The sequence below is a fragment of the Vombatus ursinus genome, unplaced genomic scaffold (assembly GCF_900497805.2).
Source record: "Vombatus ursinus unplaced genomic scaffold, bare-nosed wombat genome assembly UNPS02011353.1, whole genome shotgun sequence".
NCBI classification, from domain to species: Eukaryota; Metazoa; Chordata; class Mammalia; order Diprotodontia; family Vombatidae; genus Vombatus; species Vombatus ursinus.
Genome location: NW_020951131.1, coordinates 4,200,175 through 4,225,299, shown reverse-complemented (window position 1 = coordinate 4,225,299; position 25,125 = coordinate 4,200,175). Strand labels below are relative to the sequence as shown.

Below are 25,125 nucleotides of genomic sequence, written 5' to 3'. Positions count from 1 at the left end.
GTTTCAAAAACTAATTGCTACTGTCACGTGACCTCCACAGGCCTGACACATTCAAGATTGCTGAGAATGACCCTTGCATGCAAACTTCTAGAAGCTCCCACTGGGGACAGTCTGCACTGGAGTCACATTGCTTTTCAGTCATTTCAGTCATGTCAGACTCTCCATGACCCGTTTGGGGTTTTGCCATTTCCTTCTCCAGCTTTACAGATGAAAAAATTGAAGCAAACAGAATGAAGTGATTTGCCCAGGGTCCCACAGCTAGTAAGAGTTTGAGGCTGGATTTGAACTCAGCCTTCCTGACTCCAGGCCCCATCCACTACACCACCTAGCTGACTATCATCTCTCCCAGGTTTCATTTAAGAGAAACTTCCCTATCTAGAGTGGTTTTAGATGTACAAAGCCTTCCCCCAAATGCAAGGTAGGTGTTATTATAATCTCTGTTTTACATGTGAAAAGACTGGGTCTCAGAGAAGTGCAAGGCCTCATTGACAGTGATGCAGTTATAAATTGTCAGAGCCAGGTTTCGTATCCATATTTCCACTCATTCCTGGCCCAATGCACTTTCCACACCCCATCTCTGCCTATGAGCGAACTCTATCATAACTTGAGCCCTAAAGGAAACATTATGGAATGTCAGGGCAACTCCTGTAAGGTTTGATAATTATTTTAGAGAAATGGGAGAAATCCAGGGGAAGGAACCAAAAACATATGTAAGAAGAGGTGACATCATCTCCATGAGGAAAAGGCACACTCACCAGGCCAGGGCCAATGGGTGAGGCCACGATGGAGAACTAGCTCCAACCTGAATTTCTGGCTTCTTGTTTCACATGCCTAGGGGTGAAAAAAGTCATCATTTGAATCTGCCCCCTCCAAGTATTCAAACACGTGAAGATTTCTAAAGTGGACCAACCACACTTAAGTGGGCCCATTGAGCAAGAGGTGAGGCAGCTATGTATACCGCTGATGAAAATTGGATCAAATGAACAGGGGCATTTGCTTGCTTCTGATAAGTGTGTGATCTTTCCCTTCCTTTTCTTCAGAAAGTATTAAGCTCTGCCACCATCTCTGATCCTGCCATTGCTAAGCCTGCATCTCAACACGTGAAGCTGTTGGCACTTCCAGCTTTTGGAACCTGGTAATTATGATTCTTATGTTTCTAGGAGACTTGCCTCTGAGTTAGACAAAAAGGGAGCATTTCAAAAGAGCTTTGATGGCTTTGCTGCCCAAATCTTTTTGGGGCGTAGGGATCCCTATCCGAATTCAGAATGTGAAATGAAAGTTTTTTAAAGGTTTACCATCTGCCACTTCTTCATTAAACTATACCATCTCTATGTTTTAGAAGATGTAGAGGGCTTGGCAGGAACTGAAGAGAAATAGAACAGGGTTAGGGCTCAGGATATTCTTCTCCATTACAGTTGATGACCACATGAATGTTGATAGTATATAATGATGACATAGGGCTTCAGAGTCAAGGCTTTTGTTGAATTGCATCATGGACAAAGAAATTAGTTTTTAAACATTAATGGGAATTTTTCTCCTCTGGGCATAAATATTCTAAACAACCATTTCCCCCCCTGTGATCTGATCTATATTGAATTTCACTGAGATTATTACAAAATTATCTTTTTTTGCTTTCCCTACAATTGAAAGCATGGCTTCTATTTGTCTGGTGAGTGGGGGAGGGACTCTAAAAAATTGTTTTAAACCTCTTCTATGGTTGAGTATAGAACATGAAAGCTCACTTGCAAATGTTTCTTTGTCCTTACCTCTACAATGCAACATTTTAACAGAGTTTTGTTTTAAAAGATATAGGACTAGGAGATCAGCTTTACAAGTTTTTCTGATGAAGGCCTCATTTCTCAAGCATATAGAAAACTGACTCAAATTTATAAAAATAAGAGCCATTTCCCAATTGATAAATGATCAAAAGATATGATTAGTTTTCCGATGAAGTAATCACAGCTGTCTATAGCCCTATGAAAAATGCTCTATCTATTGATTGGAGAGATGAAAATTGAAACAATTCTGAGGTACTACCCCATACCTATTAGATTGGCTAATAGGGCTGAAAAGAAAAATGACAAATGTTGGAGGGGATGTGGGAAAAATGAGACATTAATGCACTATTGGTGGAGTTGTGAACTGATTCAACTGTTCTGTAGAGCAATTTGGAACTATGCCCAAAGGGCTATAAAATCAGGCATACCCTTTGACATAGTAATACCACTACTAGGTCTGTATCCCAAAGGGATTTTTAAAAAAGAAGAAAAAAAAGAAAAGAAAAAACCAAAAATATTTATAGCACCTCTTTTCTGGGAGCAAAGAGTTAGAAATTATGAAGATGCCCATCAACTGGGGCTGAACAAGTTGTGATGTGATTATGATGGAATACTATTGTACCATAAGAAACGATGAGCAAAAAAAAATCTGGAAAGACTTGCATAGGCTGATGCAAAGTGAAATGTACTGTGCAAAGTAACAGTAATATTGTGAGATGATCAGCTGGGAGTGACTTAGCTATTCTCAGTAGTACAATGATCCAAGACAACTCTGAAGGGCTTATGATGAAAAATGCTGTCTATCCCCAGAGAAAGAACTGATGGAGTCTGGGTGCAGATGGAAGCATACTTTTTTTTTTACTTTAAAAAAATGAGGTAAGATTTATAGCTTTTTTATTCACAAGGTTATATGGAATTTGACTTCCACAGAAGAAGCATTTATTAAGCACCTATTACATGCATAGTGCTGCGTTAAGTGATGGGGATATGAACACCAATACCACTAACAAACAGTCCCTGCACTCAAGGAGCTCACATTTTATGATGAGTGCGGAGGCTAGAGTTTATAGAAACAGATAAGTATATGCATGATGCTAAACAGATATGCGTGATGATTTGAGAAGGGAGAGAGAGCACTGACAATTAGGGACCTCAGGGGAGACATCCTATAGCCAGTGGCACATGGCTTGAAACTTGAATGAAGAGATGGAAGTGAGGAAGGAGAATATTCCAAGCATGAAGGACAGACAACCTGTGAGGCGCAGGGGAGGCATGATCTGGTGAAGAGAGCGCTGGACCTGAAGTCACATCTCATCTCAGACACTTACAAGCAGTGTGATATTGGGCAAGTCACCTCACTTCCCTGGGGCCTCAGTTTCCTCAACTGTAAAGTGGGGGGTCAGGTTTGATGGCCTCCAAGGTCCCTTCAACCTCTAGATCTAACCATGATCCTTTGAAGCCCAGTGAGTAGACAGTTGGGCTGAAACATGGAATTCATGAGGGTGAGGAATGATGCATAATCATTTACAAAAGACAAATGGAGTCAGATGGGGAATAGCTTTAAATTCAAAGCTGAAGAACTTGTATTTTTTCCTAGAGACATTAGGAAACCAGAGATGGTTCTTGAGTCAGAAACTAATGCGGTCAGGCTTGTGCTTTAAGGATATTGGCAGCTATGTGGTTTATAGACAGGAAAGAGGAGACATTGGAAGTTGAAGCTAGCCATCCAAGTGAGAGGCTGTTTCAGTAGTCCAGGAGGGATGATGAAAGCCTGATGTAGAGTATGGGCTACCTGGGTGAAGAGAAGGGCATGGATGTGAAATGGCATGTATCAGAGGAAGGACTGACAAGAATTGGCCACACCTGAGAGGATATAGGCTTCACATCTTGAATGTAAAGTGGTAAAGACTCCTAATACTTTCAATCTAGCTTTCTTTGCAAGATTTCCCAAAGTACCAGGTATAAATGATGAGAACTGAGGTGCCCCAAGAGACGGCCCAGGGGCAGAAAGCAAAAGGGGCAACAAAGGTTGATTTCCTCATGTTTCTCAGAGTGATTCCTTATAATATCTGGTTCCAGTGATGGACAGAAGACAAGAGCTTGTCTTTCAGTCTTCAGAATATGAGAATTATAGGATCATAAATGTAGCTCTTCGCAGTCATCTCATCCAACTCCCTTATTTGACAGGGGAATAACTGAGGGCAGAGAGGCTGAATGACAACCCAAATCCCAAGAGAATAAGTGACTGAGCCTGAGTTCACACCTGAGTCTTTTAACTCTAAACCAGTATCATGCTGTATCCAATCAAGCCCTTTCCAAGGAATTGATGAGTTCAAGAATGGAAAGGATAACCTGACTGAGTGCCAAGGGCCCTGCTGGGGACTGAGGGTGTGTGGCTCAGGGCTGGCTACATGAGTACCATGGGAGGGGATTTCTAGACAAAGGAACCCCAGAAAAGAGAGGCTAGGGAACGTATGGCAAGATGTTGGTCTACTTTTTGGATGATCGTCAGTACTTGATACTAGCAGGGGCAGGGCCTTGCTCAGATTAGGAGTTTAACAAGCACTTGTTAAATTAAATTGAATCGAAGTGAGTAGAATTGAATTGAGGGCTGACAGAACTGCTCCATACCTTCTTAAGGAAAGAATGTCTGGAGCAGGGAAATGGACCCCACGATCTTTTGCGCACTGTTGTCTTGCTTTGAAAGTTTGGCTGCCTCTCTATGCTCCAAGTGGGTAAGAAGATTGAGGAAATTCTCTCAATGTTGAGAGCGATTTAGACAGTAAACAAAGAGGGTCCAGCACCTCTCTGACACTGCTGAGGTTTACAAAGCACATTCATTAGCTGCTTTATCCCATTTGATCTGCTGTCATCTGACAAAGACATAACTAGAAATTCAGCAATTTAAGAGGCACCATGGAACGTACAGTGGAAATGGTACTAGGCTTGGGAGATCTGTGTTTGACTCCAGCATCCAACATTCTCCAGATATACACCCCCTAGCAAGCCATTTCTCTCTGAGAGTGAGTTTCCCTCATCTGTAAAATGGGGACAGTAACATCTATAGTACATCCCTCACAGGGTTATTGTAGGTCTCAAAGGGATAACACAGGTAAGGAGTTCTGTAAACCTTAAGACAAAACTGCTGTTGTTTTTATTAAAAACTCATATTGAGCGTGTGTGTGTGCTCATGTGTGTGCATGCATGTGCATGTGTGCATGTATATGTAAATGAACGTGTGCACGTGTGTGCATGCATGTGTGCATACATATGGGTGTGGGTGTGCACCATTGTGCCCAGCCATATACTGGGCCAACTCAAGTGTCTGTGTCAGGAAGGCTTTGGAGTGTTAAGGGAGCTCAAGGGCCATCTAGTTCAACCTGTTCATTCTACAGATAAAGAAACTGAGGTGACTCAAATGCTTTAATATTTGGAAATCGGCCCATTCATCAGTCCTCCAGTGACAGTGACAGCATCTCATCTTTGAGATGCCAGAACTCTTTCCCCCAGTCTGTAGTTGGATATTTTAGTCCTGTGAATATTATTTCAGGAAGACGCAATTGTGAGCCAGTCCCTCAAAACTCTGAAATCCTGCCACTCCAGGCAATGGAGTGAAATGGAAAGATGTGACTGCCCCCTCCCAGACCTCCCCAAACCATACTCACGATTCAGAGGAGGAGACTAAGCACCTTGGGATCCTCTATGCACCCATACACTTAGCCCTGCTGGCTGTGATCAGTGCACCTAGAGGGCAATAGGAGGCTTTCATTGGCTCAGATCATTCACAGCCAGGGTCAGAGCCCCCCAACAGGAAGCCAAATAGACTACAATAATCCCCTCCAGCCTAGGGGAATGCATGTTCCATGTTCATTCTCCTTTCCTGACATGGTGTCAAGTAAAATGAAGCAGGGTTGGAGAGGGAGGGAAATCACCTTTTGGAGGTAAAAAGCCAAGCATTCTTCTCCTTACCAGTGCCCAGAAAGTGCTTTGGAAATCTGTTTTAATCCCTTCAGTTAATTTCCACTTATGTTGGTGGTGTCTCATGTGCCCTCAGCCCTCTATCCTCAGTGGATACTGAGGATGCACAGAAAGTAAGATATGATAACTAGATAAGATGACTCCCTAGGTTCACAGACTGAGCTGAGCTCACACAGATGGGGTGACACATTCTAGAAAAGCAGACCCAAGTGCTATTATTCAGTCATATCTTTGAGTCATCTAAAGAGCTAGAGGAATATTTCTTAGCAGAAGCTTGGCCATAGAGTTGCATCTGCAATTATGGCCACAACACACTCCCACAGAGCTCCCAAAACCCCTCGTCATCTAGATGAATGATACGAATGTGCTCCCTCCCTCAGCCAAAAACACCATTGATGGGCAGCATAAGGCAATGGAAAGATCCCGGGCTCTGGAGTAAAATGATCTGGGTTCCAAACACGTAGTGCGTGCCTTTTCTTCTCTTTGCTCTCACAGACCTAGTTTGGGTCCTCATTACCTCTTGCCTGGACTACTCCAATATCCCCGTATTTGGTCGCTAGGACTAAAGTCTCCCGCTTCTTTAATCCAGTCTCTACTCACCCGCCACAGTGGTTTTCCTAATGCTAGTCTGTCCCTGTCTCATCCTCAGTCCCCCTCAATAACTCCCTATCACTTCTAGGATCGAATTAAAACTCCTTTGGAGGGGGAGGTACTTAAAGCTCTTTACAACTGTGCCTTTTGGACCATCGATCCCCTCTAAGCCCTCTCCAGTCCAGAAATACCGACACACTTGCTTTTTTGTCCAAACAACAATCCCTCTCCCATCTCTACCTTTGCAATGGCTGCCCCTCTGCCCCCATGCCTGGAATATGTCCCTTCCTCGCCTCTAGCTCTTGGAATCTTCGGCTTTCTTCAAGTCTCAGATCAAATTCCATTTTCTGCAGTAGGCCCTGCTCATCCTCCAGCTGCTAGTACTTCCACCCGATTACTTTGTATCCATTTTGTATTTATTCGCTCATGTTTTCTCCTTCATTAGAACGTAGGCTCCTTGAAGGCAGGACTTGTTTCAGTTTCATCTTTGAATTCTCAGCATTTAGCACAGTCCCTGGCACATAGAGGGGGCTTCATGAAGGCTTATTGGTCAATTGATTGGTTGATTAATTATTGCTGTCATTTACTGTTTGGGTGACCTTGGTCAAATTTCATAATCTAGATGTGTTTTTCAAGGATTTCTAGGATTGCTTGGGGCTGGACCTTGCTAATTGATGTCGTAGGATCATAGATTTAGAGCTAAGAGGCTTCAGAAGTCATCCAATCCAACCACCCATTTTACAGATGATCAAACTGAAGCCAATGGAGGGGAAGTAAGAACAGCTCTGTGTGCTCCAAGTCTTGAGTATTTGTTTTCAAGATAAGATGGATAAAACTTTGTGATGAGGTCAGGGCCAACTATAGTGTGCATTTTTTTTCTTCCTTTCCCTTAGGATTGTAGAGTAGATAAGAAGTAAGAGCACCAAGCTTCTCAGGTGAATCAAGTGGATTAGGGACCAATTGACCTCTCCCTTTCCTTCTCCAAACTAGGCAATGAAAGACTTCATGAGCAAATTTAGTAATTGCCTTGACTGGGTCTACACATAAAAGGAAGCAAGGAATCTAGGCATGTATGCTTCAAGTTTCTATATTTTTGTGTGGGTATCTTGGGCCAGTCTCTCCTATGAATCTCAATTTCCTCATTTGTAGGATGTATACTATTCCTTCCTCACAGGGTTGGTGTAAGATTGTAGATGAAAAGTACCTTAGTAACACTAGGGTGCCCTGTAACTGACAGCTCTCACCTTCACCACCACCATCATTATCTAGGCTCTAGAGCTCAAAGAGACTTGGAGAACATCAAGTCTAACCCCCCCCCCCATTTTAGGGATGGGGGGACTAAATTTCAGAAAAGGGAAATGACTTGTCCAAGGTCACATACAGATAACCTAGATCTTCAAAATCCCTATCTGCTAAAAGACAGCTAGAGGTATTTGGGGCCAAGCATCCCAATTTTGTTTTCAACTTCCATTTTATTTGCTTAAGGTGGTTGCTAAGCTAATTCGGGGTTGTGGGTGGGGAGAGGCTCGCAAGCTAAAAGTGGTCGACAGCTCCCTCTCTGCTCTTCTTTCCTCTCTTCCATGTTGTTTCTGAGAACCACTTCTAGACACAAGACTAAGTGGCCTTAACCTGCTTGCCTCGTTGCTCACTCTCCCTTTGAAATTAGATACCAGTTGGAGCAACTAGGTGGTGCAGTGGATAGAGCACTGGACCCAGAGTCAAAAGGACAGGAGTTCAAATCTGGCCTCAGACACTTACTAGCTGTGTGGCCCTAGGCAAGTCACTTAACCCAAATGCCTCCAAAAGAAAGAAATTAGATGCCAGCATGTAAGAAAGGAGAAGAGCATGATGGAGGAAAGGAGATAGAAGTGAGATGGCGGGAGCTGTATTATTTTGGTATCTTGGCTATGCTATGCACTTATAAAATATTATTGTTCCTTTGACTACCCAATGTCAACCATCCAGATAAAAAATGAAAAAAAATGTACCCAAACTGGTTATTTCCAACTATGGCGACCATCATTTCCTATCCTGTGCACCATTATACTTGGAGCATGCAAAGGACACTTTGACTGTGTTCTATGCAGGCAAGCAGCTAAGGTGTGCTGAAAACCACACCACATCGGAAGTCCAAAGAATTTCTGTTCAGATTCTGAGTTTTCCCTTTGTTGCCTCTGTGACCTTGGGCCAGTCCCTGCCTTTTTGTGCCCCTCTTTTTTCTCTTTTATAATATAAGATGAGATCATCTCAAAGGTCCCTATCCTGCCTTCAATATTTTCAGTCCCAGTGTCAGCATCACTGGCTCATAAAAGTTCCCACTTCGTTATTTGTTGTTGTTCAGTCATGTCTGACTCTCCGTGACCCCGTTTGGGGTTTTCTTGGCAAAGATACCGGAATGGTTTGATATGTCCTTCTCCAGCTCATTTTATAGATGAGGAAACTGAGGCAAGCAGGGTTAGGAGACTTGCCCAGGGTCAAATGGCTAGTAAATGCCTGAGGCCAGATTTGAACTCATAAAGATGAATATTCCTGATTCCAGGCCCAGGGCTCTATCCACTGCCCCACCTAGCTGCCCAGCTGTCCCTATAGTACTTCCTAACCTATAGGATACAACGCAAATAACAACAACATGGTTAAGTAATCCTTTGATTGATCACTTAGAATAAACATGGTTATAATATTTGGAAGGACATTAGCTGAACAAAAAAAAGTCATCCATCGTTTTATACAAGTGGTCAAAACCTAAAATTGTGATCAAACCCACAAACACTGTTAAATGGAAAATAACTTTGCTGTCAAGGCATACCAGGTTTTAAAGGTATTATATTTGCCGATCATGGCAAAAGTACTGAAATCATGTTCTTCAGCCCCTACCATGGAGATGCAACTTCTTGTAAGTAGATAAGAGCAAAAATGACACATTTAAATGTCGTAAGATGAATCTTTGGTTTTCTGGGGAAGAGAGTGTTTCATCCCCAAAAGTGGTTTTGTTGGGTTCTGGGTTCCAGCTCCAATCCCAACTGGCACTGAAGCTGGCTTCTTGGTATGTCGGTGTGTCCCATAACTTCTAGGATGTTTCCTGATGCGTCATCAACTGAGATAGATTGGGAAACCCTGATACAAGGTGTGGCACGAACCTGGTTGAACCACTGAATTCATCATATTGTTTTCTTTTCTGTAACTGAGAGAAGTCACACTAATTCTTGTGTGTAAGATACAAATATCTTCATGGTGCAATTCTGGCTCCTGCCTCCATCTTGAGCAATATCTTCTTTGACAATATCTGTCATCCAGAGCTTGGCCTTACTTTTTAAGGGTTCAGATTTGTCTGTACCAACCAACTTTGAAGAGCAACGGTAACAGCAAAGACCCTTTAGTATTAATAGTTGGTGTCTTGTTCTAGGTAAACCTGAGATGTGGCTCTTTTCTGCAGTAATATATTTCACCTATGGAATTCTAAATGCCCATGGATTCTCTGACTCAAAATATCCTGTGGAACCCGAAGTGTCGATGAATATTGTAAGTCATGGAAAAGAAGGGAATGTTAGATTTGGACTCTAGTGCATTCTCCCTCACTGGATGTCTTCCAGCAAAGTATGGATGGCCACGGGTCCATCCTTGGACAAGGATTCCCCTCTGCCACACACTCAACCAGTGGCCATCCATACTTGGCAGAAAAGAGCCTGACCCAACTCCTGTCCCTAATGCATTTTATATCTTTGCAGAGTGAGCTCATCACCTACTGTGGCTACCCCAGTGAGGAATACTACATCCCAACTGAAGATGGTTACATACTTAACGTCAATCGAATTCCCCATGGTCAAAGACCTCCTGAGGAAAAAGGTATGCCTTATTTCAGGATGGGAAGCAAAATTGGTGATCCAGTTGGGCAAGTTATATCAGTTTTGGAAGCTTGGCCCCAGGGATGACTCAATCAGTCAATCTGCAAGTGTACAAAGACAAATATAAAACACTTCCTTCCCTCAAACCTTTACAACCTAGCCAAAGGAGAAATGAGTTGTAGAGGTCTATACAAATGATTTGGTGGAAAAAGGTACTAGTAACTTAGCAGGGAGGTACTAAGGGGCAGGGAAGGGGGGGAGCACAGGGGGTGATAGGGAGGAGATGAGGAAAGGCTAAATTAAGTTCGTGCTGCCCTCCCTGCTCTCATGCAATTGGAGTGACCAACTCCTGACATTTAGGACAGGATTGTCTTTAGAATAAGAATGGACTTTAGAAACTATCTAACCCAATCCTCCCATTTTACAAATGAGAAAACTGAGTCCCAGAGAAGGGAAGGGACCTGCCCAAGATCACATAGGAAGTAAAAAGAAAAGTCAGAATTTGAATATAAGTCTTTTGATTTTAAATGCAGTGTGCAAGGACACTCAGTAGTGGCACCAGAACAGATCTAGCTACAGAGGACTGCTACAGTCAAGTGTTGGAGCTGGATTCTGGAAACACATGGGTTCCAATCCTACCTCTGACACAGACAAGCTACATAACCCATGGCAAATCACTACACCTCCCTGAGCCTCAGTTTCTTCATTTGTAAAATGGGAGGAGTTAAACTACCTACAGTTCTCCTACTTGTAAAATACTTTGCAAACTTACAGGATGAAGTCAATGATCAATGTTATCACTATCTGCTGCTCACTTAAGCTAACTGATCAGTAGCTTAGAGAAAACTCAAGAAATGGCACCTGGTTATACATTGTCCATTGTAGTAGAGGAAAGAAACCACATGGACTTTCTTTAGATCTAGTAAAGGGTGTGGGATGAGGAAATGTTTTGTTTTGTTTTGGAGGACAGGAATGTCTTTTTTTCTTTTCTTTGGAGAAACGAAAGACATTGACTTTGAAGCTTCAAATAAACCCCTCAAGAAAGACATTGACTTTGAAGCTTCAAAAAAACCCCACAATGTGCATATAAGAGGAAATGGGGTGCTCAGGGAGGAGATTACGCAGCCAAGAGGAGAAAGAGGATGAGAACTGAGGGACAATTTAAAATGTCACATTTGCAGTAGGAGCAAGGAGGGAGGTAAATGTTAGTGGAAAGTAGTATTTCTTAATCTGCATATAGACACCATTAGTTCTTTCTCTGGGGGTGGATAGCATTTTTCAACACGATTCCTTTGGAATTATATTGAATAGTATTGTTGAGAATAGATAAGCCATTCACAGTTGCTCATCATACAATATTGCTGTTACTGTGTACAATGTTCTTCTAGTTTTCCTCACTTCGCTTTGCATCAGTTCATGTAAGTCTTTCCAGTTTTTTTTTTCTGAAAGCATGCTGCTTGTTATTTCTTATGGCATAATAATATTTTATCAGAATCATATACCACAACTTGTTTAGCCATTTCCCAACTGATTCACATACCCTCAATTTCAAATTCTTTGCTACCAAAAAAAAAAGGTGCTACAAATATTTTTGTACAAGAAGGTTCTTTTCCTTTCTCCTTCATCTCTTCAGGATATAGACAGAACAGTGCGGTTGCTGGGTCAAACGATGTACATGATATTATAGCCTTTTGGGCATAATTACAAATTGTTCTCCAGAATGATAGGAACAGTCCACAACTCCTCCAATAATGCATTGTCCCAATTTTCCTTTCCAATATTTGTCACTTTCCTTTTCTGTCATAGTAATCAATCTGATAGATGTGAGGTGATACCTCAGAGTTGTTTCAATTTGCATTTCTCTAATCAATAGTGCTTTAGAGCATTTTTACGTGACTATAGATAGCTTAGATTTCTTATTCTGAAAACTGTCTGTTGGGCCATGTATCAACTGGGGAATGACTTGTATTCTCATAAATTTGACTCAGTTCTCTATACATTTGAGAAATGAGGCTTTTATCAGAGACACATGCTGTAAAAAAATCCTCTAGTTTTCTTCTTTCCATCTAATCTTGGCTGCATTGGTTTTGTTTGTGCAATAACTTTTTTTTAATTTAATGTAATCAGAATTATCCATTTTACATCTCATAACTCTCTCTGTCTCTTGTTTGATCATAAAGTCTTCCCTTATCCATCTGACAGGTAAGCTATTTCATGCTCCCCTAATTCGCTGATATTACCCTTTATGTCTAAAGCATGTGCCCATTTTGACCTTATTTTGATATACTTGATGACCTTATTTTGATATGAGATGTTAGATATGAGATGTAAGACTATACCTAGTTTCTGCCAAAGTGCTTTCCCAGTTTTCCCAGCAATTTTTTGGTCAAATAATGAGTTCTTGGACCTAAAGCTTAGGTCTTTGGGTTTATCAAACACTAGATCACAAAGGTTGTTTACAACACTGTACTGTGTACTTAATCTATTCCACTGATCCACCATTCTATTTCTTAGCCAGTATCAGACTGTTTTAATGGTTACTGCTTTGTAATATAATTTGAGATCTGGCATGGCTAAGCCACCTTTCTTCAGATTTTTTTCATTGATCTCTTTGATAGTTTTACCTTTTGTTCTTCCAGATGAATGTTATTATTTTTCTAGCTCCATAAAATAAATTTTTAGTAGTTTAATTGGTATGGCACTGAATAAGTAAATTAATTTATATAGAATAGTCATTTTTATTATATTGACTTGACCTACTCATGCGCAATTAATATTTTTTTCCAATTGTTTAGAACAGACTTGATTTGTGTGAAAAGTGTTTTGTAATTGTGTTCATATAGTTGCTGGGTTCGTCTTAGCAGATAAACTCCCAAATATTTTATATTATCTACAGTTATTTGAAATGGAATTTCTCTTTCTATCTCTTATTGCTAAACTTTGTTGGTAATAGATGGAAATGCTGATGATTTCTGTGGGTTTGTTTTATATACCGCAACTTCGATGAAGTTGTTAATTATTTCAAGTAGTTTTTTAGTCGATTCTCTAGGATTTTCTAAGTATAGTATCATATCATCTGCAAAGAGTGAAGGGTTTGTTTCCTCATTGCCTATTTTAATTCCTTCAATTTCTTTTTCTTCTCTTATTATTATAGTTAGCATTTCTTGTACAATATTGAAATAACAGTGATGATAATGGGCATCCCTTGCTTCACCCCTGATCTTATTGAGATAGCTTTTAGCTTATCTCCATTACAGATAATGCTTATTGATGGTTTTAGATAGACACTACTTAACGTTTTAAGGAAAACTCCATTTATTCCTATGCTTTTTAGTGTTTTTAATAGGAATGAGTTGTGTTTGTCAAAAGGTTTTTTCTGCATCTATTAAGATAATCATTTGATTTTTATTGTTTTTGTTATTTATGTGGTCAATTATGCTGAGTTTTCCTAATATTGAACCATCTTTGCCTTCATGGTATAAATCTCACAAAGTAATACTGTATGGTATTTGTGTTATATTGCAGTAATCTCCTTGGTAGTATTTTATTTAAAAAATTTTGCATCAATATTCACTAGGGAAATTGGTCTATAATTTTCTTTCTATGTTTTCACTTTTCCTGCTTTAATTATCAGTACCATAGTTGTCTTATAAAAGGAATTTGGTAGGACTCCTTCTTTGCCTATTTTTCCAAATAGTTTATATAGTATTAGGATTAATTATTCTTTAAATGTTCAGTAGAATTATTTTGTGAATCCATGTGGTTCTGGTGACTTTTATCTTAAGGAACTCATTGATAGCTTATTCAATTTTTTTTTCTAAGATAGGGTTATTTAGGTATTCTATTTCCTCTTTTGTTATTCTGGACAATTTACATTTGTCAAAGTATTCATTCATTTCACTTAACTTGTTAGAGTTATTGGTATATAATTAGGTAAAATAGCTCCTAACAATTGCTTTAATTTCACTTTTATTGGTGGTGAATTCAACTTTTTCATTTTTGATACTGGCAATGTTTTAAAGTCAAATTAACCAAAGGTTTATTGATTTTATTGTTTTTTTCCATAGTATTATTTCTCAATTTTATTTATTAGTTCAATGGATGTAGGCATTTAGAGATATAAATTTTCTCCTAAGTATCGCTTTGACTGTACCCCATAAATTTTGGTATGTTGTCTCATTATTGTCATTCTCTTTAATGAAATTATTTATTGTTTCTATGATTTATTCTTTGACTCACTCTTTTTTGGATTAGATTATTTAGTTTCCAATTAATTTTAATCTATGTTTCCACAGCTTTTTTTTTTCATTTTTTTTTTTTTAGTGAGGCAATCGGGGTTAAGTGCCTTGCCCAAGGTCACACAGCTAGTACTTGTCAAGTGCTTGGTCTGAGGCCGGATTTGAACTCAGGTCCTCCTGACTTCAGGGCCAGTGCCCTATCCACTGCACCACCTACCTGCCCCAAATTATTGTTGGTTTGACTATTAGATTCTTTTTGTTTGTTTGTTTGTTTTTGGTTGGGCAATGGGGGTTAAGTGACTTGTCCAGGGTTACACAGCTAGTAAGCGTTATGTGTCTGAGGCCGGATTTGAACTCAGGTCCTTCTGAATCCAGGGCCAGTGCTCTATCCACTGTGCCACCTAGCTGCCCCCCACAGCTTTTTATTGAATGTAATTTTTATTGCATTATGATCTGAAAAAGGATGCATTTAATATTCCTACTTTTTGGCATTTGTGAGGTTTTTATGCCCTAATACATGGTCAATTTTTGTAGAGGTGCAATGTACCACTGAGGAAAAGGTATGTTCCTTTCTATTCCCATTCAATTTTTTCCAGAGGTCTATCATATCTAACTTTTCTAAAATTCTATTCACCTCCTTAATTTCCTTCTTGTTTGTATTTTGGTTAGATTTATCTAGTTCTGAAATTGGAAAGTTAGGTCCCCCACTAGTATTGTTTTATTGTTTATTTCTTCCTGTAACTTCTTTAACTTTTCCTTGAAGAATTTGGATGCTATACCATTTGGTGCATATATGTTTAGTATTTAGTTTATTTCATTATCTATGGTTCCTTTTAGCAAAATGTAGTTTCCCTGCTTATCTCTTTTAATTAGATCTGGTTTTGCTTTTGCTTTTTCTGAGATCATGATTTCTATCTTTTTTTTTAACCTCTGCTAAAGCATAATAGATTCTGCTCCAGCCCTTTACCTTTACTCTGTGTGTATCTTTCTGTTTCAAGTGTGTTTCTTATAAACAACATATATTAGGATTCTGTTTTTTAATCCACTTTGCTATCCACTTCCATTTTATGGATGAGTTCATCCTATTCACATTCACAGTTATGATTATTAACTGCATTTCCCTCTATACTGCTTCCTCCCCCCTTTATCCTTCTCTCTCTCTCTCCTTATACACAATCCTTCCTCAGAAGTGTTTTGTTTCTGACTACTGCCTCTCCCAATCTGTCCTCCCTTCTATGAGCCCCCCACTCCACTTCTCTTGGTCCCTTTCCTTCCCACTTCCTTGTAGTATAAGATAGATGTCTATACCCAATTTAGTGTGTATGTTATTCCCTCTTTGTGACAATTCCAGAGAGTAAGGTTCAAGTGTTGCCCATTACCACCTCTCATTTCCTCTTTCACTGTAAAAGCTCTTTCACATCTCTTTTGTGTGAGATAATTTACCCCATACTATCTCTTCCTTACCCCTCCTCCCAGTGTATACCTTTTTCCACTCCTTAGTTTTGTTTTTTTTTTTTGAATATCATCCCATCATGGTCAACTCACACCCATGCCCTCTGTCTATGTACACTCCTTCTAACTGCCCTAATAATAATAAAGTTCTCAGGAGTTTTAAGTATCTTCTTCCAATGTGGGATTATAAATAGTCTAACCTTATTGACTCCCTTATGATTTCTCTTTCCTTTTTACCTTTGCATGCTTCTCCTGAGTCTTGCATTTGAAAGTCAGATTTTCTATTCAGCTCTGGTCTTTTCATTAGGAATGCTCAAAAGTCCTCAATTTCATTAATTATCCATTTTTCCCCTGAAGGATTGCACTCAGTTTTTCTGAATGGGTGATTCTTGATTGTAATTCTAGCTCATTTGCCTTCAGAATATCATATTCTAAGCCCTCTGATCCTTTAATGTAGAAGGTGCTAAATTTTGTGTTATTCTGGCTGTGGAGGCATGATATTTGAATTGTTTCTTTCTGGCTACTTGCATTATTTTCTCCTTGACCTGGGAGCTTTGGAATTTGGCTATAAAATTTTTGTGAGTTTTCATTTTGGGAACTTAATCAAGAGGTGATTAATGGATTCTTTCACTCAGGCTCTAGGATATCAAGGCAGTTTTCCTTGATAATTTCTTAAAAGATGATGTCTAGACTCCTTTTTATCACAGCTTTCAGGTAGTCCAGTAATTCTTAAATTTTCTCTCCTTGATCTTTTTTTGTAGGCCAATTATTTTTCCAATGAGATATTTCACATTTTCTTTTATTTTTTTCATTCTTTTTATTTTGTTTTTCTTGATGTCTCATGGAATCATTAGTTTCCACTTGCCTAATTCTGATTTTTAAGAAATTATTTTGTAATTAATTAATTTATTTTTAGTTTTCAACATTCACTTCCACAAGATTTTGAGTTCCAAATCTTCTCTCCATCTTTCTCCTTCCCCCCACCCCAAGATGGCATGCATTCTGAATACCACTTCCTCTGATCTGCCCTCCTTTCTATCACCCCCCTTCTTTTATTCCCTCTTCCTTCTATTTTCCTGTAGGGCAGGATAGATTAAGGAATTATTTTCTTCAGTGAATTTTTATAAAACTTTTTTCCCAATTTGCCAATTCTGCTTTAAAAGGAATTCCTCTCTTCAATGGATTTTTGTGCCTCTTTTACCATTTGGCCTATTTTGTTTATTAAGGTGTTATTTTCTTCAGTATTTTTGTGTCTCCTTTACCAGCTGTTGAATCTTTTTTATTATTTTCTTTAATCACTGTCATTTCTTTTCTCAATTTTCCCAGTACCTCTCTTATTTGATTTTTAAAATCTTTTTTTTTTAGCTATTCCATGGGCTGAGACCAATTCACATTTTCCTTTGAGGTTTTGCATGTAACTATTTTGATTTCATTGTCTTCCTCTGAGCTTGTGTTTTGATATTCCCTGTCTCCATAGTAACGTTCTATGGTCAGGTTCTTATTTTGTCGTTTGCTTATTTTTCCAGTCTGTTTCTTGACTTTTAACTTTATTTTAAAGTTGGGATCTGCTCCCTGATGGAACACTGTTCCAAGCTTCAGGATTTTTGTGTTGCTGTTTACAGAGCTAATTCTGGGAAGGGGGGGGGCATCTATAAGTTTTCAGTTCTTCTAAGATGGTCTGATCTAAGGAGAGGTGTAGTCACTGCTCTCCTGGCCTGTGCTCTGATCTGTGAGCTACTTCCAGCACTCTTTTCTGTCCTAGAGCTTTGACTAGAGTCTCATTCCTACTAGTTCTTCTCCTTACCCTGGAACTATGACCTGGAACCATGTATGAACAACTCAACAGAGTCATGCTCCCAGGGCCAACCAAAGGTCCCCCGTAATCTCCTTCTGGCCAATTGTTTGATCCCTTTAACAGCTTTAGGCTGAGAGCTCCAGAAGCTGCCACTCCTGATTCAGTCACCCTCAAGGCCTATGACTTGCTTGCCAGACATGACCCACACTAGACTATGCTCCATTCTCACCCCAGTGAGCCAGACCTTTTCCTACCACTTCAGAATTTGTTTTGAAGTATTCTTTTAATGTTTTCTGGAGAGGAATTTGGGAGCACTCAGGCATGTCCCTTCCTTTTCTCTACTATCTTGACTCCACCCTTCAGAAGGGTGAAGAATTATTGAAGAATTATTTTAAAGTTGTTTGGAAAGGAATGTTGGGAGAGTTCAGCTGATTTCCTATCTCTACTCTGCTATCTTGGCTCCTCAACTTTCTGTTCCTAATTTTCTTGCATAACTTTCATTTCTTTCCCCATTTTTTTTTCCTTTGCCATTCTTATCTCTTTCTTTAGCTTTTCCAGGAATACTTGTTGGGTTTGGTCCAACTAGCATTTTTCTTTGAGGCACTGTTGTGCTGTTTTCATGGTGTTATCTTCTTTTAAGTTTTTGTCTTGGTCTTCCCTGCCACTGTAATAGCTTTTCATGGTCTAGTTCTTTTTTGTTGTTGTTGTTTTGCTCATTTTTTCAGCCTATTTCTTGTTTTTGAACTTTATGTTAAAATTAGGTTCTGCTCACTTAGGGGTGGGGAGACACAGTCCCAAGTTTCAGGCTTTTTAATGCTGCTGTTTTCAGAGCTAGTTCTAGGGGTCTGCAAGTATTTGGTGCTTCCAAGGTGGTGTAATCTGGGGAGAGATGTGGTCATTCCTCTCCTGTTCTGTGCTCTAGTCTTTACCCTTGCTCTCCTGCAGTTGCTAGTACTAGTGCTCCTCTTTGCCCTAGAATTGTGACCAGATTCCCTGATCTCCTGTGGCCCCAAGGGCTAGCACTCTTCTTTGCCTTGTAACTATAAGCAGGTGCCCTACTCCCTTGTGACTGACCACTAGCACTCCTCCGTACCCTGGAACTGTGACCCAGGACTGCCTGTGAGCAATAGAGTTGCCAGTCAGCACCAGCTGCACTCAGTGCCAGCAAAGGGTCACATGCAATCTTTTTCTGACCAGTTGTCTGACTTCCCCCTTATTCTCTCTGGGCTGAGAGCTCCCAAAGCTGCTGCTCCTACTGCTGCCACCACCTCCAAAACCCACCACTGGGGCTGCTGCTGCCTGTGCTCTCTAGATTGGCTTTCACCTCAGTATCACAGACTGCTCCTGCTGACCTCCTGAGTTGTTTTAGACTGGAAAATGTCTCACACCAACCTCTTATTGGCTCTGCTGCTCCCAAATTTCATTTGAGGAGTTATTTTAAAGTTATTTGGAGGAGAAGGTTAAGAGAGTTCGGCTGGGTCACTGTCTGTACTCCACTATCTTGGATTGATTCTGTCATATCATTCACATTTACAGGCAGACCAATAGAGTGGGATCCCATCTCCTGCTCTGCGCCTGTGAACAAATTGTCCCCCATGCCTGGAATGCTCTCCCTCTTCTCCTCCACCTCTTGGAATCCCTTACTCTGCTCAAGTGCTGTCTGCCACATAAGAACTTCCCTGATTTCCCCAGTTATTAGAATTTTCTCCTTCTTCTCCTAAGATCCAAAATTATTTTGTATTTTTCAATCTGTTTACTTCTTCTTTCCTCCAATAGAATGTAAGCTCTTGAGGGAAAGAGCTAGTTTCATTTTTCCCTTTGTATCTCCAGTGTCTAGTCAATGTTTGTTGAATTGGATCAGATTGAATTGAGTTGGCTTAAAAGAAGTAGTAACTGGCAAGGAACCAGGTCATCTGGGGCTCTCTCTGCTCTAGGACCTTGGGCTGTTTCTGCCCAAGGCCAAGCCATCTGAAAGTTCCAAGCTTTCATTGATCCATTTCACTACTCTGCCGGGACAAAGACAGACATATCATTTGAAGAGGAAGATGGGGAAGGTGGTTCACTGATAGGCAATGGTCACTCACTTCCTTGTATCATAGGCTCAGGTATCTAGAGCTAGAAGAAGCTTCAGAAATTCAAGTCTTTCATTATACCAGGCCCCAAAGAAGTGAGGAGATGTGTCCAAGGTAGCATAGCAAGTGACAACTGCAAGATTTGAACCCAGGTTCTCCAACTCTAAAGCCAGTGCCACAGATTTTACCCAGGATCCAAGCATCAACACTTCCTTAAACCTGTCATCTCCTCTATGTGGACACTCCCCCTCCCCACTGGTACAGATTGCAACTTGCCCATGCTTTCTCATCCTGAGTAATCTTTGTGCATATCCTACCACAAATGCAAAGTGAAGGATCACTGTACATGCTGGAGGCCTTCCTAGTAATAACTGGTAGCTACCAGTGTAGACCATAAGCTAGCTATCTCTCTATCACTCCTTCCTCCTGAAATAAGGGGATTTCCTGGTCCCCCTCCTCTGCCAGAATCCACATCATCAGAAAACATTGAAGGACCACCACCAACCACTTCCTGGCCTTGACTTTGTGCCCTCTGCCTCCAACTGACCCCCACTGTAAGAATATAAGCTTCTTGAGGGCAAGGACTGTCCTGCTTTTTTCATTTGCATCCCCAGTGCTTAGCACATTGCCTGACACAAAGTTAGTGCTTCAGAAATGTTTTTTTCATCTATACCCTCCTCATTTTAGAGTTTGTTTCATATGTACTGGCTGGAGTGCTAGGCTTGGGATCCCACCTCAAACGTTCACTGGGGGGTCTGACCCTGACCAAGTCACTTCTCTATGAGCCTCAATTTTCTCCTCTGTAAAATGGGGATACTATTCCTTGAACTACCTACCTCACTTGGTTGTAAGGAAAAGACTGCCAACATTATAGTTCCATAGGAATGTCGGTAGTTATGATAATTTACCTTTATGGAATGAAGGATGGAACTCAAAATGTGAAGAAGCCTCAGGATACTTGCCATGTGGTTTATAAGGCCAATCAAGGCCTATGGTTGCACTGGATTCCATGCCAGTGAAGTTACTCTAAGACAGACTGGACCAATCCTTCACTCTGGTATATTCTAAAATTTCGTTTGTCCTTGTGACTTGAGATAAATGTTGTCAATTTTTCTGGCACAATGGATCCACGTAACACCTGTGTGTCCTCGAAGGAGTCACTTTCCACTTTGGGCCTCAGTTTCTCAGATTAGATGAACTCCAAAGTTCCTTTAAGCTCCACATCTGATGTTCCTCCAAACTACCATTTGCCTTATTTGGTCACTGTGATAATTCTCTCTCTCTGTGTGTCTCTCTGTCTCTTGCTTTATGTCTCTCCCTGTCTCTGTCTCTCTCTCTCTGTTTCTCTCAATATTTCAGGTGCAAGGCCTGTGGTGTATTTGCAACATGCCCTCTTTGCAGATAACGCCTCCTGGCTCCTGAACCAGCCCAACGGGAGCCTGGGTTTTCTTCTAGCAGATGCTGGGTACGACGTATGGATGGGCAACAGCCGAGGCAACACTTGGTCCAGAAGACACAAGACCCTCTCAGCTGAGCAAGAAGAATTCTGGGCCTTCAGGTAAACTGGGCTTCAGGAAAAGACCATAATTGGAGAGCATAAGGAAGGTGAGAAAAGAAAGGGGAAGAGGTTTGGGAATCACACTGCATAGGTTCAAATCTCAGTTCTTGCTGCCTCTAACCCTGGCTAAGCCACTTGGCCACTTTAGGACTCAGTTTTCCCATCTATGAACTGAAGGCACTCAGGGTAATAGCTGTACATCTGAAGGGATCTCAGAGGTCATCAATCCGATCTCATTTTACAGATGAGGAGACTGAGGTACAGAGCTTAGCAGACTTGCCCAAGCTCACACAGAAGTAGGATTTGGACCCAGGACTTCTAATGTACCACATGCCTCTTGAAAGGCCCTTTCAGCTCTAAATCTTAGGAGGCCAAGTCTCTCTCATTTCTCTGTGCCTCAATTTCCTTGTCTGTAAAACAAGGTGGTTGAACTAGATGGCCTCTAATTTCCTTTTTACTTCTAAATTATTATTTATAGTCAGGAGATTCTTGCTTCTGACATTTACTAGATGTGTAACCCTGAGCAGGTTGTTTAATAGTGCTGAGCCTCAATTTCCTCACCTGTAAAATGGGGACAATAATAATATTTAATGTACCTATCTCACAGAGCTCTTGAGATCTCAAATGAGAAAATTTATGTAAAGTCCTTTGCAAATCTCAAAGCACTATAAAAATGTTAACTATTAGAGTGTGGTTAAAATAGTGCCTGGGACACAGTAAGTTGATGAGAAATGTTTTTTCATTCATTCATTCATTCATTCATTCATTTGATCATTCGTTGTAGCTATAACCTTCCACTCAGGGCATTCTGCTGATCTGATTATAATGAGTTCAGTGAGTTTTCAAGGAAAGACAGATCTTGTGACTCCAAAGCAGTTCTTTCTCCACTGTACCACATAACCTTTCGAGAACACTGGGATGGCCAAATCATTACGTCCAAACTCCTCCTTTGAGAGATGAAGGAAACTCATCTGGCAGGCCTGGAAATTTTGTAGTGATGTTAATCACTACAAGGTTATATAGGTAGCCAATAAGTGATTGAGGCAGGATTTGAATTCAAATCTTCTGACCTGTACCATCTAGCCTCAGAATGTGCTTATTCATTCATTCATTCATTCATTCATTTATTCATTTGGTTTTTATTTATTTATTTACTTATTTATTCATTCATCTTTCTATTTAGTTATCCATTCATTTATTTATTTGTTTGTTTGTTCGCTTGTTTTTGGTGTTGAGAGTTGGCAGTATTGATACTCAGGCTGGCAGTTTTGCCTTTCTTCAAAAGTAACTGCTCCTTCTGAATTGCTTTGGGCAAACAATTCAACCCCTGGGGGCACCCTTCTGGTGACGAACCTCTCCCGACTCACTAGGCGAGGACCCAAAAAGTAAACACGCACAAGCTGTTGCTGGTCTATTATACTGAGATAGCTGAATAAATGATTAAATGAAACCCAAGTAGACATACCCATTTAGTTTGGCTCCAGCCAAGCTCAGCAGGTAAGCACTCTGGATTCAAACTACAACTTTGCTCTCTTTTCTTTTCCTAGTTTTGATGAAATGGGCAGGTACGACCTCCCAAGTGTGATCAACTTCATCGTACAAAAGACTGGGCAAGAGAAGCTGTATTTTGTCGGCCACTCACTGGGCACTACCATAGGTATGCTTAGAAGAGACTGAACTAATGTCTGACAAATGGCGTAGCACTTCGTCCCCCAGATTGGGGTCTGATGGGTGGCAGGTGTCATGCAGCACAGAAGAGAAAGTCCTGGGGTCATACACATAGAGCTGCAGGAGAACACAGGGTTATCTAGACCAATCCCCTTGATTTACAGATGCAGATATGGGGCACAGAGAGCACTCTGCCTAAGGTCACACAGTGATTAAATGGCAGCACTGGGATTCAAACCAAGGTCTAACTACCAATCCAAAGCTCTTTCGACTGCCCTTGTGGAGTTGAGACAGTCAGTCAAAAAGCATTTATTAAGTGCCCATATGCGCCAGGCCCTGTACTAAGCACTGAAGCACAAAAAAGAGACAGAGACAGTCTCGCCCTCAGTAGCTCCCAAGGTAATGGGGGAGAGAGAACATGGAAACTCTTTATTCAAACAAGTTCGATAAATAGATACATAAAAAGTGTATGAGAGAGAAGACAGTAGAATTATGAGGACTGGGAAAGACTTCCTGCGGAAGATGAGATTTTAGTTTGGCCTTAAAGGAAGCCAGGAAGGTCAGGAGGCAGGGAGGAGGAAGGAGAGGATCCCAAGCATGAGGGCCACGCCCTGGAAGAAACCTCAGAGGCACCTATGCCAGGCTTCTGTTTTGTGGATGAGGTTAGTTTTCATTCATCTTTTGGACCCTTTCCCCAAAAGAATCTTATGTGAATGGGTTTATCAAATATCAATCAATGCCAATATAAATATCAATAATAAATATTAAATAGGAATGTAGATGCTTAGAGAATATAAATATAAAATAACTTCACAGGGAAAAAAGCATAAGTAATCAATGAGGAAAAGCGACTTGCTTGTGGTCCCATGTGTCAGAAGGATCTAGGTCTGGGATCTCGAGGAAGTGAATTCTTCTCTCATCCCCTTATTTTCCTCTTCTATAAAATGAGGACTTTGAAGTCGTTGATCTCTGGGGCGGAAGGCAAGGAAGACTTCCTTTATGTAGAGAGGATTGAATACATCTTGAAGATGGAGAAGGACTTAGATCTTCTAAAAGGCCTATAGGAAAAGAGCCCCCCACTCATAAAAATGGGAGGGGGCAGATGCCCCCTCCCAGGGCCTGGATTCGGGTCATCATCCTATAGACGAGGCCCCAGGGCTTCTCCCTTCATCAGGCTGCTTTGTCCTCTTCTTTCAGGGTTTATTGCTTTAGCCACTAGACCAGAAGTGGCCCGAAGAATCAAAATGAATTTTGTCCTGGGTCCAGTGGCTTCATTCAAATATCCCAAGAGTATCTTTGCCAATTTCTTTTTCCTTCCGCAGTCGGTCATCAAGGTAGGCAGCGACCCCTCCCTCCCCCCGTGGGCCACCCACACCCCACCCCCGCCGCTCCAAGTCTCGGAGGGTTTCAATTATGTTAAGAACCTTTAGAAGAAAATGAAAGTAAGGCGACAAAGCTTTTGCGTGGCTACTGATGTGAGTGTATGGGTGTGAGTGTATATGTATACCTGTGCACATATAGTGTATATGCATGTGTGTATATTATGCAGTGTAAGTGCGCATTCTCTGTGTAGGGTACATGTGTATCTTGTATATGTGTATACATGTGTGCACATGTTTTGCATTGTGTGCATGCATTATATGTATTATGTATGTGTGTACATGTGTATGAGTGCATTGTGCATTGTGTGGATGTGTATTCTCTTGTGCACAGATCTGTGTGTATGCATATAGCATTCATGTGTGCATGCATGTGCTTTATATTATGTATGAGTATGCATTGTGTATTGTATTGTGTGTGCATGTGTTTTGTGGACATTCATGTGTATGTGTCTATATTTCTGTGTATACGTACATGTGTATGTGTATTTGTACACATGTGAGTCTGTTTATGTATGGGTGTGCATGCATGTGTGTATGCATGTGCACCAGTGTGTGTATGTGTATATGTGTATTATGGGCATGTGTGCATGATGCATGTGTGTGCGTGTGTCTGTCTGTGCATGTTTGTGTGTTTGTATGTGTGTGCATGTGTATTCCAATTTTGGATTCTCAATACTGGTAGTAGAAAAGGGTGGAGCCCATCATCATTCATTTCTAATGGAGACATTTATCCAGTTACCAAGTTTTGTGAAGCACTCTGTGCATACTCTT

At 40.7% G+C, this 25,125-nt stretch overlaps 1 protein-coding gene across 2 annotated transcripts in view; it reads left to right on the top strand.

The window, feature by feature from the left end:
* The first annotated feature begins 868 nt into the window (after positions 1-868).
* Positions 869-25,125, top strand: part of LOC114038575 (lipase member N-like) — a 39,812-nt gene continuing 15,555 nt past the window's right edge. The window contains exons 1-7 of one of the 2 annotated variants that reach the window (XM_027855889.1): positions 869-939; positions 1,041-1,135; positions 9,751-9,866; positions 10,073-10,190; positions 21,106-21,304; positions 22,852-22,961; positions 24,170-24,306. In XM_027855889.1, the coding sequence (XP_027711690.1) occupies positions 9,762-9,866; positions 10,073-10,190; positions 21,106-21,304; positions 22,852-22,961; positions 24,170-24,306 (669 nt within the window). In that variant the 5' untranslated portion in view covers positions 869-939; positions 1,041-1,135; positions 9,751-9,761. The other variant, XM_027855890.1, reaches the window with a different exon arrangement.